The following is a 16,132-nucleotide window of genomic DNA, read 5'->3' as shown; positions in this document are numbered from 1 at the left end:
TATATCCCTGGCACACTGACGTCAGGGAAGAAGCGACAGCAACAGACGCCGGACCAAGACTTTGGAACTCTGGCCGACTGTGGGACCGCCTGACGGCAGGATAACCTACGTGTAATGACTGCAGCAGTGTAACACGAATATCTACATCTTTTTACCATCGCGTTCACTCCTAGAAAAATGTCTCTGCATGTTAGAAAAGTGGATTCCCATGGCAGACAAGGACTTTCCATTTCATTCACTGCAGGAAAAGTACAGTTTTGTACCTACCATAAATGTAGATGTCCGAACTGGATAGCATCTGCAGTCATAACAAATGGGTTGTCCTGTCGTCAGGCAGCCCTTCGGTCGGCCGGATTCCAAAGTCTGGGTCCGGCTTCGGCTGATGTCGCACTTCACCCGACGTCATCTCTGCTGGTCTTCGGGTATAAAGGCATCAGCCGACGCCATTTTCCTCAGTGTTTCTTGCCCCAGATGCCAGTTGCCCTCTTGGAAGGCTAAATTTTGGATAAATGCCAATGTTTCCAAAAGGGTAGAAGGCAAACAAAAAATAAGCATGTATGTACATATATACAAACAAATACACCATAAGAGACCCCCCCCCCCCAGCTAGCTATTAGGAGGGTAAATACCCTAGGAGTACTACAGAGGGGAAGGAGGGAGGGTAATCCTGACTGCAGATGCTATCCAGTTCGGACATCTACATTTATGGTAGGTACAAAACTGTACTATGTCCTTCATGGATGCATCTACAGTCATAACAAATGGGTAGAATACCATAGCCAAACTAGGGGAGGAGGAATAAAAATTATGGTGTAGTTAGGATCCCTTGCAGTACAGCAATGGCAAACCCTGCTCGGGATCTAGAGTATAGAGGTAAATTATAATGCTTGGCAAATGTATGCACGGAGGTCCAAGTAGCCGCCTCAATAATGTCCTTGGTTGCCACTCCTCGTAAGAAAGCTGTGGTAGTGGCTGTAGCCCTTGTAGAATGAGGTCTTATGTTCTGTGGAATTGGTTTTCCATGGTAGGAGTAACAGAATCTTATGCAATTTCCTATCCATTTGGAGATTGTCTGTTTGGAAATTGCTTTTCCTTCCCTTCCTGTTGCATAGGCTACAAAAAGCTGGTCAGTTTTTCTGTTACTTTTGGTTCTGTCCAGGTAGTAGCGTAACTGTCTATGTACATCCAAGGTATGCAGCATTCTTTCCCCTCTGTTTTGTGGATTGGAAAAGGTAGGTAGGTGGATTGCCTGGTTTAAAGACACTCTGGATACCACCTTAGGCATAAATGTGGGATTAGTTCTCATGGACACCCTATCTTGATGGAAGATTAGGAAGGGTTGCACTGCCATTAAGGCCTGTAGTTCCGAAACCCTCCTTGCTGAGGTAATAGCCAGTAGGAAAGCAGTTTTCCATGACAGGTGTTGTAGATCTGCTGTTGCTGCTGGTTCAAACGGAGGGAGTGTCAACTTTTGTAGCACAAAGTTCAAGTCCCATGCTGGTAATGGTGGTTTCCTAGGAGGTTTTACATTCTTGATCCCTCTGAGGAACTGCCTGCGTAGAGGATGTGAGAAGACAGGTGGGTCAAAGCTGTATTCTGCTGAAATAGCTGATGCATGTATCTTGGAGGAATAGGACAGGCCTGTATGTAGAAGCTCTGCCAAGTACTCCAGAATGTTAGCAATATCTATGTTCGACACATCTTTTCCTCTTTCAGTACTCCAAATGACAAACCTTTTCCATTTTCCTGCATAGTTCCTTCTTGTTGAAGGTCTGCGGGCTTCAAGGATAATGTCTTTAACCCTTTGGGAAAGGTCTGGGTTAGTTGCTGCTATGTGATGTTCCAGGCAGTCAGTTGCAAGGTTTTTAGGTTTGGATGCATGATGTTGTAGTTGTTCTGAGTTAACATCAAAGGCATCAGGGGTATTGACCACATTTTCTCCCGAGACATGCTCCTCAGCAATGGGTACCAGTGTTGTCTTGGCCAGTTCGGAGCTATCAGGATTATCCTTGGACGTTCCTCTTTGATTTTCAGTAGTACCTTGTGCATCAAGGGAAGAGGTGGAAATGCATATGCTGTCAGGCCTTTCCAGCTGAAGGATAGAGTCTCCACCTTCCATGCAAGTGGGTGGAATGTCCTTGTGCAGAATTTTTTGAGCTGGTGATTGAGTGGAGAAGCGAATAGATCTATTTGTGGCATTCCCCATCTCTTTGTGATGGCCTTAAAGATGTCCGGGTGTAGCATCCATTCGTGAGCATCCAAGGTGGTTCTGCTTAAAATGTCTGCTAGGGTGTTCTCTTTTCCCGGTACAAATATTGCCTGTAACTGGATGTTGTAGCTGAGAGCCAGATTCCAAAGGTCCAAAGTCATTCTGCATAGGGGGTATGAATGAGTGCCTCCCTGTTTGTTGATGTACCACATGACTGTGGTGTTGTCTGTCCTTATCAAATGGCCTTCTTTGAGGAATGGTCTGAATTTTTGGATTGCCAGTTTTACTGCCAGCATTTCTTTTTGGTTTATGTGCAGGTGCAGCTGGTCCTGAGTCCACAATCCTTGTATCCATTTGTCCAGCATGTGCGCCCCCCATCCTAGGTCTGAGGCGTCCGTTGTGATGGATTGGTTTGCTCGAAAGTTGTGGAAGGGTAAGCCTGGGTTTGACTGGCATGCTTGAGCCCACCATAGGAACTCCTGTTTTAGGCATGGGATTAGTGGTATTTCTGTTTCTAAGCTGTGCCTGTGTTGAGACCATAAATTCTTTAGGTACCACTGTAGCTTTCTCATATGCAGTCTGGCGTGTGGGACCAAGATTATGCATGATGCCATGAAGCCCAAGGCCTGCAGAACTTTTCTTGCTGTTAGTTTGTTCTGCTTTGTTAATGCCAAGAAGTAAAGAGGGAGCTCTTTTTGTTTTTCTGCAGTTAGGAATGCCATTTGTTTTACTGTGTCCAATCCCGCGCCCAAGAATGTTCTTGTTTGGGATGGTATCAGCCTTGACTTTTGTAAATTGACTGTGTACCCCAGGGCTTGTAGCAAGTAAATGACCCTTTGTAAATCTGTTGTCAGCTTGCTTTTGTTGTCCGCTTGTAACAGGCAGTCGTCCAGGTATGGATAAAATTGGATTCCCTGTACTCTGCAGTGAGCGATTACTGATGCCAGGCATTTTGTGAGTACTCTGAGGGCAGTAGATAAGCCAAAGGGCAATGCTGAGAATTGATAATGCTCTGATCCTGCAAGAAATCTGAGGTATCTTCTGCAATTTGGTCGAATGGGGACGTGCAGGTATGCCTCCTTGAGATCTAGAGTTACCAGCCAACACTCCTTGCCCAGCATGGGAAGAAGTTGCTGTAGGGTCAGCATTTTGAATTTTGGGACAATGATGTATGCGTTTAAGATGGACAGGTCGAGAATAGGTCTCCAGCTTTTCTCTTTTCTTGGCACTAGGAAGAGTCTGGAGTAGAATCCTTTGCCCTGTTCTGTTATTGGTACTCTTTCCACAGCTCTCATCTTTGTTAATTCCGCTATCTGCTGCACAGCTTCTATTTTTTGATTTGGAGGCAGGTTTGGCATTCCTCTTTTTACTGGTAAGGTGTGAAAATGGAACCGGTAGCCTTGGTCTATGGTTTGCAAAATCCACTTGTCTTTTGTGATATAGTGCCAATTTTTCAAAAATAAGGCTAACTTTCCGCCTAATGGTGCTGCTATTTGCTCCCTGGTAGGCGGAGTCAGAGCCAAGTCACTGTGATTGTCCTGTTGCAGTGGCAGTGGTTGTGTCTGTGCCTCGGTTATTGCCTTGCCACTGTCGTCCTCTGTAGGCACCTCCTCTGGATTGATTTCTGCCTCTAGAGCGTCTATTCCTGCCCCTTTGGGATCTTGTGGAGTCAGGAAAGGACCAATTTTTGGCAGGCCAGTTCCTGCTAAACCTTGGGGGCTGAACCTGTAAGAAATCTTTAACTGTTTGTACAGATTTTGCCTTTTCTTCCATTTTCTTCATTACCTGCTGGGCAGGTTCCCCAAATAGACTGGCCTTATCCATAGGAGCATCTAATAGCTTTGCTTTAACATGATCCGGTAAGACCTGTTCTTTCAACCATGCATGCCTTCTTATCACTGTGCCAGTCATGGCTGATCTAAATGAAGCCTCCAGTGCATCATAGCCACATTTTAAGGAATGGTTACTAACCTGTTGGATGTTATTCACCATTTCTAATACATATTTCTTATCTAAAGATTCATCAGAGGACAGTTTTTTAGTTAACTGATCAAGCATAAACTCTTGGTATTGGATCATGTGAAACTGACAGTTTAAAGCTCTAGCTGAGAGAGTAGCAGAGGTGTAAACTTTTTTCCCCCATCTCTCTAAGGACCTGGATTCCCTTTCAGAGGGAATAGGGTTTTTTGCTGTGGTCGAGGCTACTGCCTTAGGCCCCTGGGATATAGTTTCGGGGTCTGCAAGTGGGGCCTTGTATAGGTGGTGATGAGTGTCTGGCACCCTGTAAAATCTATCTGGTTTGGCAGGGGCTGGAGGTAAAGAATCAGGTGCAGTGCAGACATCATTAAATGCATCGTCCACAACAGGCAGAACAGGAGGTATAGCTAAAGGCCTATGTTGTGGTAAGTGCAGGAAAGGCCTAAGCCTTTTTCTTGAATCTGAGAAATCTTGTCCCTGCCATTGGAACTGTTCTCTCATGGCATGTAAGGTTTCGCCAAAGGAAAATTCCTCTGGTGGAGAGGCAGCTGGAATGGATTCTTCAGCATCAGAATCTTCATAAGTGGAAAAAGGAGCCTCTGGCTGGTCTGAAATGTCTGAGTCATCCGCAGAATCATCAGAGGACACTGGCTCGGGGGGCTCTGTTCTAGGTCTCTTTTCTGGGGGCTGAGAGGCCCTGTCTGGGTGAGATTGGGATCCCCTAATTAAGGATATTAAATCTTCTGCCAGAGTAAGCATTTGAGAACTAGAAGTGGGCCTGTGTGAGGGGGGTTTAACAGGCACTGATTTAGCAGATTTGGCTGCTTTAGCCCTGGCAAAGGCCTTAATAGACATGGCTGCAGGAGGCCTAGCAGCACCACGTGCTGGGGTAGAGACATCCAAAGGGATGGTGTCTGATAAATCACTAGGAACCACAGTTGTAGGCAAAATTTCTGAGGCCGATTCAGGTAAGATAGCAGGAGCCTCAGTAGTAGTCATGGATTCGGCTGAATATTGGCCAGTTTTCTCGGTTTCGGCCGAAACCGAGACACTCGCGGCTTGTTTAACCGTGGTTTCGGCCGAAACCGCGGACCGCGAGTGTCGGTCTTTTTCTTTGCGTTTTTTAACAATTTGGGTAGTCGGAGGATCCGACGGCATAATGTACGCAAAATCTGAGCCGAAAAACTGTTCAGCAAACTCTGACCGACGCCTAAGCGTTCGTCGGTTGAAGGAAGCACAGGCCGAACAGGCTGCTACGTCGTGGTCTGGGCCTAAGCAAGGCAAACAGTAAGAGTGGAAATCTTTATGAGGTATTTGTTTCCCACAAGTTAAACAGTTATTGACTTTTTCTGACATCGGCTGAGGCAAGAAAGAGTCCCCAACGGGGTACTTAGCTTTTAGAAGTCTTGAGTAGCATTCGGTAGTAGTAATCTCTGGATCTGACCGACCGGCACTTGCGAACAGCTTCTGCTTGAGCCACGCGGCAAGAAAGACTGAGGAAAATGGCGTCGGCTGATGCCTTTATACCCGAAGACCAGCAGAGATGACGTCGGGTGAAGTGCGACATCAGCCGAAGCCGGACCCAGACTTTGGAATCCGGCCGACCGAAGGGCTGCCTGACGACAGGACAACCCATTTGTTATGACTGCAGATGCATCCATGAAGGACATCTAACAGTTGGTCCAAACAAATATGATCCATCAAAAAGAGTGCCGATGAATGATACCTTGAAAGGCTGAACAAAATCTTAACCGTATCCAGGAATGTCTCCTAATGGCTATGCCTGAACTGGCTGCCCATGAGGAACTTTCAGCTCCATGGAAGAATAGCATCATGGACAAGTTTGTAATGGATGGCAGGGTGACCAGTCATAAGGAAAAAGACTTTGCCCCACTGTGGACATGGACCCAGGGGTAGAGTTAGAGTTCCTTTAAGTCCCTCTGTAACCTAGTGAAATGTGCCAGGTAATTCAGCAACCATATGACAAAGGTGACAAACATACACTTTTCCCAAACCTGTCCAACAGCCTAAATGCCCTATTAGGAAGATGGACTGTGGAGCTCTGCTCAGCCAGCCCCTTTTTGCTGGCTCCCACAACCACCACACATCTACAGGGATTCCCTTGGTCTAGTATTGACTGTTGGAAGGGCACTCAGTTTTGTCCTGGTATCTGGGGATTAGTTCCATGGAGTCCAGTTCCTTCAATGCCCTATGTGAGAAAAGGTCTAGAAGCCCATCCATGGAGGAGTTGGTAACCCAAGACGTAGAAAGTCTAGACCTAAAGGCTTTCAAGAACTCTTCCTGAGAAGGGGTTTAGGGAGATCAATTACCTTTCTGGCAAAGGATCTCAAAGAAGTTTCCAAACAAGACATCCTCCGGTGGAGAAGGTGGAGAGCTAGGGGACTCCTCACCTTCATCAAAACTAAAGTCTTCTGTGAGAAATTCCTGTGGGGAATCTATGTGCCTCCTCCTGCATGACCTCTTACAAGTAACTTAAATGGGATGATCTGGATTGGTGTCGGAAGAAGCAGGGGGCTCCCTAGTGGGAACGACTTGGAAGTTCATACGGGCTTGGCTGTCTGAGGTACAGGATGAGTAGACACACAGGATCAAAGAGGGAACAAGGATGGGATCTGAAAGCGATAGAGTCATAACTGCTCTAGGGTGAGAAAACCCTCTCCACCACGTCAAAGGCAGAAAGACCAGGAGAAGTAGAGGACAATTTGATCAGAGCCGAAACTCTCAGCACAGACAATCTAAGGCCTTCCCCAACTTTCCACTCTGAGGTAGTAGTAGGAAACAAGCTGTCCAATGCCGAAGCCCTGAGATTAATCTGAAAACTTCGGAGTCAAAGTCAACCCCTTGGATCTGATGCGGACGCTTCAGCTCAGAGAACAGTCGTGCTCCTGGAGGGTAGAAGACAATCAGATCAGGGAAGTCAGAGTGGAAGATGGTGGTATCTTCAGATCTGACAGTTCGACTCTTGGGAGATCTCAGACTAGAGGGTTCTGAAACAGGTCGAATTGGAAAAGGAGCAACAACAGAATGGAATGAAGGTTTAAGGCTCATGGAACCGATGGGAGACAGAGCCAGCAAGACCCACATCTGGATGTGTGTTCTGAGGAGTTATCTAATTCACCTCTGCCTCAGAAAGACTGAGACGACTTAACTGAGGAAGTGAAAGGTGGCCTAGAAGACATTTTAGAGGTCTCCTGAAAGATAGGAGACCTCAATCTCGGATAACTGCTCCAAGGGAAACCCTGCACTACAGAGCCAAGGAGACTTGGCAATGGCAGACACTGAATCCTAAGATTTCGGATCTGAACTCTTGGAAGTTTGAGGTGGCGCAGAAGGAAGCACTGACTTTGGAGACTAAGGAGGGAAGCATTTTCAGTGCTCCCATAGCTACTTGGCTTATGAGAGGGAGTTTGAGCCACTGATGTGGAAGTACCAGATGGAGCAGAAACTTAAGTGACCTTTTAGTACTAGCTTATTCTGCCCATCACTTATAGGTCTGGTATTTAAAAGCAGCACAAAGAGCAGGTGGTGTCCAAGTGTGCCAAGTTTAGACAATAGACACAGTCCTTGTTTGGCATAAAAAACAGGGGATCTTATAGCTACGGGAAATAAATTTCTTGAACCCAGTTGGCTTTTCAGTAATACTGCAAAACTATGAAATTATGTAACAACCTCACCTCAGGAGCAACTTAGTATTAATAAACAAACCTGACTGGCAGCTAGTTTAGAGTATTAACAAGCTGTTTCTTGTGGTCCAGAGGTGCTGGGCTTTATTCTCTCAGTCTCCACTAATTGTTTAACTGAGAAAACCACTTAACCAGACACCACTTCCCAGCTGTGTGTGAAAGAGGTCCATGAAGATCAGTGTTCTACATGGAAAACAAATACAAGTAGTAAAAAATGCTTACACAAAAGCAAAGTTTGCATGCCATAGGCAGGATACACACAGTACTAAAAGAAGTCCAGGGCATAGTCCTCTCCATCCCTTAAAGCCACTGCGAGCTGATCCTATATAAAATCAAACATTATAAAATAATTTCATCCAGTACGAGATCTTTAACCATAAAAAAAGGTGCTCCAAGAGCAGCACCAGTATGACTGTTCACGCATGACATACTTCAGAGAAGTTTCCTATTTTTCTCACCTGTAAAGCAATGCCATCTGGTAACCCTGAGTGAGTGCGAGCCATTCTCCCAAGAACTCTAGCCACTTGGGCAGCAGTGACCTCCCGAACTCCAAACTGAATGATAATATTGCGGCATTCTTCAACACTGTCAAGAACAAACATTAACGTTAAGAAGGCTGAAAACGCAACAAATTAACCATAAAGTTATGACATTTTGACAGGTTTGCACTGGCTCACTGCTTAAAGCGCCAAGATCCATTGGAAAGTCGTTTAATTGCCCTCTAAACCAAATGGGAGACAAAGGGTAAATGCTTCTAAACCTTAGTTCTGTCAACTAAAAGCAAAGATTAAACAATGATGTCCCCATACTACACATACATAACCTATTAATGTAAAACAAAGCAAGCAGAAAAACGGTGCAAAGATAAGTGCCTGTGTCTATGAGGATACTAAACCACAGACACAGATGGAAGAGCAATGCAGTATTACAAATCTACATACATGGGAATTAGCTGAAGGTGAACATTTGTCTATACGGTCTCAGAGCTACACAAGTTGTATATCCCCAAAGCAGAGACCATCTCCTCCTTTAGAGACTGTGCCTGCAAAGGGAACAGCGGGCAGCAACACCTGCATTTCAGCAAGACAAGACTGTCAACAGACCCCATGTAAAGAACTCCTGTGTATGCCTACAGAAAAGCTCAACAGGAAGCAACACCCAAGATTCCCAACAAAAATGCTCTGCGGCGTGCAAAACCAAATTTGCCAAAAGAGCTAAGGGAGAACGATTTAACATCCACCCTACACAGGACAAAAATCCAAAAAAGTGGGGAGATAAGTTAGATGCAATATCTACTACAACAGTAACCTGTTATGCTGACTACTCTCCAACTGTATCAAGTCCCTCACAAGAAATCAATACTGCAGTACAATTCCTTACACAAAGTGCAAGTATTACAGCATTTGGCTACTCTGGGTGAAGACTGATCAAGAGGTGGGAAGATGTACTTGACTTGGAAAACCAAAGTGATGAAGCCTGACTTGCTTCTAGAATGGTACATCCAGTCTCAAGTGAATGGTACCCCCTAGAAGACACCCCCAAAGGTGACCTAAGCTGAAATGCTCTTGAGGCTGCTGTAGAGTATGTCATGTTGCCTCACTGTCACCATCCTTTCAAGTCCATTATGATACCTGTAGCAAGAACCCTTTCACCTAATCAGAACAGAGTATACAGATCTTTTTAAGGGATTTGCCTACCGCACTTGCTTTCCCCCCTCTTATCAGACATCTAATACAAATATAGAATATATGTAAGTAAAGAAAGGTTCCCCACTGGGGCACTTTTCTTTAAAGAAGCTACCGTACTAACAACCAAATCAGTCCGATAGATACAGGACCTGTGATCTGGCTGGCAGCAAGAAAATCCGAGAATCTATACTCACATTTGCCAATGTAATCCTATGCTTACAAGCTGTAACACAGATGTACAACCTAAAGATAAAGATTTGGAAGCCCCCCAGATGAAAATCAGTCAAGATAACCCATTTATTTGGAATACTTCAGTGACTTCAGTGCATTTACACAAAGTACTGTTGTGTACACTTACCATAAATGTAGATGTTCAAGTGTATTCACTGCTGCAGTCATCACACTTGGGTTATCTGCCTACAGGAAGCCCTCAGTCAGCCGGAATACCAGAGTCTTGGGATTTCTGCGTTGATTGCTGTCGCCTCTTCAATGACATCAGGGGTATAAAACATGCAGCAGATGCCATTACATCAGTTTTTCTTGCCCCAGATGTCAGGAGCCTCCAAAAAAGGAAGCTATTACTTGGTGTAAAACACGTCCAGTAGAAAGTAAATAACCCTGCCATAAAAGATGGCCATAAAGAGGATAGGTCGAAAGGATAGAGAAAACCAGGGGGACGGAGGGAGGGAAAAGTACAGTTTTGTACCTACCATAAATGTAGATGTTCGAGTGTACACCCTGCTGCAGTCATCACACTTGGGTTATCCTGTCGTCAGGCGGTCCCGCAGTCGGCCGGAATTCCAAAGTCTTGGTCCAGCGTCGGTTGCTGTCGCTTCTTCCCTGACGTCAGTGAGCCAGGGGTGTATGTATGTATATATGTATATATATATATATATATATGTATGTATATATGTATATATGTATATATATATATATATATATATATATATATATATGTATGTATATATATATATATATATATATATATATATATATGTATATATGTATATATATATATATATATGTATGTATATATGTATATATATATATATATATATATATATATATATATATATATATATATATATGTATGTATATATGTATATATATATATATATATATATATATATATATATATATATATATATATATATATATATATATATATGTATGTATATATGTATATATATACATATACATATATATATATAAATATACATATATATATATAAATATACATATATATATAAATATACATATATATATATATATATATATATATATATATATATATATATATATATATATATATATATAAAATGCATCAGACACCATTTTCTTCAGTTTTTCTTGCCCCAGATGTCAAGTGCCCCCAAAAAGGTGGCCAGTAATTAGTACCAAATTATGTAATTTTTGCACAAACACAAAATCCCTCCAGCTATAAGCAAATACATCAGGAAGGTATTGTAGAGATTTAGCCAGTTAGATCAGGGGGGATGGAGGGAGGGTAACCTGGACTGCAGCAGGGTGTACACTCTAACATCTACACTTATAGTAGGTACAAAACTGTACTATGTTCATTGTGTTACCCTGCTGCAGTCATCACACTTGGGTAGAATCCCAAAGCTAAGGATGGGTGGAGGAGTTAGAGGGTTAGAGGAGGCTAGAAGGCCCTGCAGAACTGCAGTGGCGAAGCCAGCCCTAGTCTTAGAGTGGTAAGTGATGGTGTTTGGTAAAGGTGTGTACTGAACTCCAAGTTGCAGCTTCCAAAATCTCCTTGGTTGGAACCCCCCTGAGGAAGGCTGTAGATGTAGCTGTTGCCCTGGTAGAGTGGGGCCTAATGGTAGCAGGAACTGGTTTTCCATGATGGGTATAGCAAAAACGAATGCACTGTCCTATCCATTTGGAAATGGTTTTTGATATAGCCTTCCCTTGTGAAGCTGTAGCATAGGATACAAAGAGCTGGTCAGATTTTCTGAAAGCCTTAGTTTTATCCAAGTAGTAACAAAGTTGTCTGTGAATGTCCAAGGAATGCAGGAGTCTCCTTTGTTCTGTGGATTTGGGAAGAAGGTGGGTAAAGTGGATGGTTTGATTTAAAGCCACACTGGAAACCACCTTAGGCATGAAGGAAGGATTAGTTCGTAGAGTAACTCTGTCTTGATGGAAAATGAGGAAAGTTTCCACTGCCATTAGTGCCTGTAGCTCAGACTCTTCTAGCTGAAGTTATTGCTAGCAGCAGGGCAGTCTTCCATGATAGGAACTGTAGATCTGCAGAGAAAGCTGGTTCAGAGGGAAGTAACGTAAGTTTTTCCAGAACAAAATTGAGGTCCCATGTTGGTGTAGGTGCTCTCCTGGGGGGGCCTAATGTTTTTTGCCCCTCTGAGGAACTGCCTTAAGTAGATGCGAAAATAAGGGGGGATCCAAGTTGTAGTGGGCTGAAATAGCTGATGCATGGATTTTAATGGAAGAAAAAGAAAGTCCTTTGTGTAACATCTCTGTTAAATACTGTAGAATCTGAGGCATGTGAGGGTGAAGTGTGTTTTGGCCTTTAGCTTGGTTACATGCACAAAACCTTTTCCATTTGTCCGAACAGGCCTTCCTGGTGCTGGGCCTCCTAGCTTCCAGAACAACATCCATAACTGCTTGGGAAAGAGGAGCTGGCTGGATGCTTAGGTGATTTGCCATGCAGCCAGATTTAAGGTTTTGAGCTGGCTGTGAAGAATCTGATTGTTTTGCTGTGCAAGCAAATGGGCAATTTGTGGTAAAATCCAAGGTGGGCCCTGGGCCATATTCCTCAATACTGGGTACCAGTGCTGGCGTGGCCAGTCTGGGGCTATGAGCATCAGTCGTGGTCTCTCCTTTCTGACTTTCAGAAGCACCTTTGTGAGGAGAGGCAATGGAGGGAACGCATATACTGTCAGTTTTTTCCAACTGAATGAGTGTGCGTCCACTTTCCAAGCTTGATGGTGAAGTGTCCTTGTACAAAATTTTGTTAGTTGATAGTTTTGAGGACTGGCAAATAGGTTTATGTCTGTAAGGCCCCATTTTTGAGTTATCATTGCAAATACTTGTGGATCCAGTTTCCACTAGTGGGGATCCATGATGTTTCTGCTGAGGTCGTCTGCCAATGTGTTATTTTTTCCTGGCAGGAATTGAGCTTGTAACTGAACTTGGTAAGCCAGAGCTGTGTTCCACAAGGTCAATTTTTGCCTGCATAGAGGGTAGGAGTGTGTACCCCCCCCCCCGTTTATGTACCACATTACTGTGGTGTTGTCCGTCTTTATTGCAAGTTGTCCTGGATGCAATAGATTCTTGAAGGCTGTCAGAGCATTCTGTATGGCTAGCATCTCTTTTTGATTGATGTGCAGATTCCTTTGATCTGCAGTCCATCTGCCTTGAACGCACTGTCCTGCCATGTGTGCCCCACAGGCGTAGTCAGATGCATCTGTTGTCAGTTTGCCTGGCTGGGGGGCAAGGTGAAAGGCTGACCCTTGTTGAGGTGACATGCCTGTGACCACCATAGAAACTCCTGTTGTAGGCAGGGAATGAGAGATATCATTGTGTCCAAGCTGTGGCTGTGTTGAGACCATACGCTTTTTAGGTACCACTGTAATTTCCTCATATGCAGCTTTGCAAATGGTATTAGTAGTATGCAAGATGCCATGAAGCCCAAGGCCTGCAGAATTTTTCTTGCAGGTAGTTGGGTCTTTGTTGCCATTGTTTTGAAATATTGAGTCAGTTGTAGTTTGTCTGACGTCAGATAAGCCCTCTGGGCCATTTTATTCAAGGTGGCACCCAGGAATGTCATTTTGTGAGGGTACTAGTTTTGATTTCTTTTTGTTTACTGTGTACCCCAGGCAACTTAGAAGATGTTTTACAAAAGCCAGATGTTGTAAGAGGATGTCCTTGCTTTCTGCTTGGAGGAGGCAGTCGTCCAGGTATGGGTATATTTGAATTCCTCTGTCTGCAGTATGCAATTACTGGTGCCAGGCATTTTGTGAAGACCCTGGGCGCAGTAGATAAGCCAAAGGGCAGTGCAGAGAATTGGTAATGGGTTGAACCTGCAATGAAATGGAGGTATCTTCTGCAACTTTGTCTGATAGGGACATGCAGGTATGCCTCCTTGAGGTCCAATGTTACTAGCCATGCTTTCTTGCCCAACATGGGAAGAAGCTGCTGTAGTGTTAGCATCTTGAATTTGGGAACTTGTAAGAAGGTGTTTAGAATTGAAAGGTCCAGAATTGGTCTCCAGGCATCGTCCTTTCTGGGAACGAGAGAGTCTTGAGTAAAACCCTTGGCCTTGCTCTCTAGTAGATACCAGTTGAATGGCTCTCACTGTCCATGAGAGCTGTAATTTGTTTTTGTGCTTCTGCCCATTGATTTTGTGGCAGGTTTGGCATTCCTCTTCATTGGCAAGGTGTGAAAGTGGAATCTGTATCCTCGTAAAATTATGTCTAGGACCCATTTGTCCTTTGTGACAATGTGCCAATTGTCTGAAAAAAGTGCAAGTTTTCCTCCCAAGGGGGCTGCCAAGAGAGTGTTGCTTGGCCAGATGAGGTGCAAGTAATTGAGTGTGCCTCCTGGTAGTTTGGGACCGGTCTTCTCCTCTCTTCTGTGTTGCAGTGCCCCATTGGCGAGGTTTGTACTGGGCTTGTGGTTGGTCCTCTGCCTCTTGGACGTCTGTATTTACCCCTCTGTGCTCTGGTGTCAGTAGCTGGAAAGGACCAATTTTTGTTGGCCAATTTCTGCTGAAGCGAGGGGGCTATACCTGTAGGAAATCTGACTGTCTGCATAGATTTTGCCTTATCCTCCATTTTCTTTAAGACTTCTTCTGCCTTAACTCCAAAAAGAACATCCTGCTGTAAGGGAGCATCTAGAAGCTTTGCTTTAACATGACCAGGCAGAGTTTGTTCCTTTAACCAAGCATGCCTACGTATAACAGACCCAGTAACAGCTGCTCTGCAGGAAGCCTCCAAAGAATCAAACCCACATTGTAAAGTACGTTTGCCCACCTATTCAGTTGCATGCAGCAGATCCTGCATTTCTTTCAATTCAGACTGTTGAGGGAGTGTGCTCATTTTTTGTTTTACTGAGACATTAGAAATTGCTGATATTTTAGCAAGTGGAATTGGCAATTTAGTGCCCTCATAGCTAGAGTGGCTGAGGTGTAAACCTTTTTCCCCCACCTGTCTAGTGCTCTGGAGTCCCTTTCAGCGGGTACAGGATTTTTTTGCCATAGAAGCCTTAGCCCCTTTGGGACCCTGGGAGATAGTCTCTGGATCAGCAACAGGGCTTTTATAAATAAATTTGTGGGAATCAGGCACTCTATCATCTGTCAGGTTTGGCCGGAGCAGGAGGCAGAGAATCTGGGTTCAAACTGGATTCTAAGTAAACATCATCCACAATGTCTAAAACTGGGGAGGTGGCAAGTGGTCTGTGCTGGGCGAGTAAAAGAAACTCTCTGCGCCTTTTCTTTGAGTCAGAGTAGTCCTGACCTTCCCAGTGAAAGTGTTCCCTCAGTGTGTAAAGTTTCCCCAAAGGAGTAGTCTTCAGGAGGAGAAGCTGAGGGTATAGAATCCTCAGCATCAGAATCTTCATAAGGGGAGGAGTAGTAATCTTGGTCCTCAGAAGAGCCTGAGGAAATAACTTGTTCAGAGGAGGCATATTCTACCTCTTGTCTAGGCCTTTTGTCGGATGGGGGTTGGGAACCCCTGATTAAAGAGATCAAATCTTCAGCCATTTTGAGCATCTGTTTCTTAGGCATGGGGTCTTGAACTGGAGACTGAAGTGCAGTCGTTTTATTTGTAATAGGAGTCTTAGGGTACGTTTTTATGGTGAGTGTCGGTCTGAAGACGCCTTCAGAAACCGAAGGAGTTTCTGCAGCACCATCTTTTTCAGCAGTGTAGTCGGAAGGGGCTGAACAAAATGGCTGCGTCGGCCTAGTACTTTCCGCCAAAAGTACCAAAGTGGTCTCGGGTTCCAGATCTGCGGTAGTCAGGGGCTGCGTCGGAGCCTCATTGAAGACCGGTGAACCGAAAACAGGACCAGCCGAGGCCTCGGAGTCTGGCTTGGGTCTAGGCCGCCTGTCCTTATCCTTGCGTTTTTTGTGCACGCCAATAGTCGGTTTCTCAGACGGCATAGTGTAGTTAAATTTTCTACCGAAGTAGTGACGTGCAAAATCAAAGCGTCTTTTTACAGTATGCTTATTAAACCTAGCACAAAAACGACAACCAGTGACGTCGTGGTCTGGGCCTAGGCAAGGTATGCAGTAAGAATGAAAATCCTTGAGGTATTTGCTTCCCACAAGAAATACAATTGTTAACTTTTTCTGACATCGGTCTGAGGCAAGAAAAGTTTCCCCAATGGGGTACTTAGCTTTATTGAAGACTTCGGATCTGAAATTAGACTTCAAAAATCTCAGGAGTCACATTTTCAGATGTTCTTCGTGTTTCACTGTTGCAATCATCACACTTGGGTTATCTGCTTGCAGGTAGCCCTCAGTCTGCCTGAATACCAGTGTCTTGGGATTTCAGCATTGGATGCTGTCGCCTCTT

At 44.4% G+C, this 16,132-nt stretch overlaps 1 protein-coding gene across 1 annotated transcript in view; it reads right to left on the bottom strand.

Annotated features, from left to right (window-relative positions):
- CNOT1 (CCR4-NOT transcription complex subunit 1) overlaps positions 1-16,132 on the bottom strand; it is a 4,219,019-nt gene that overhangs the window by 3,405,445 nt on the left and 797,442 nt on the right. Inside the window, exon 8 of the mRNA XM_044079520.1 lies at positions 8,349-8,475. Coding sequence (XP_043935455.1) covers positions 8,349-8,475 — 127 coding nt within the window. The remainder of the gene's footprint in view (positions 1-8,348; positions 8,476-16,132) is intronic.

The sequence above is a fragment of the Protopterus annectens genome, chromosome 8.part0 (genome assembly GCF_019279795.1).
Source record: "Protopterus annectens isolate FY-2018-M chromosome 8.part0, PAN1.0, whole genome shotgun sequence".
In the NCBI taxonomy this organism is placed as follows: Eukaryota; Metazoa; Chordata; order Ceratodontiformes; family Protopteridae; genus Protopterus; species Protopterus annectens.
This window is presented reverse-complemented; position numbering and strand designations above follow the sequence as displayed.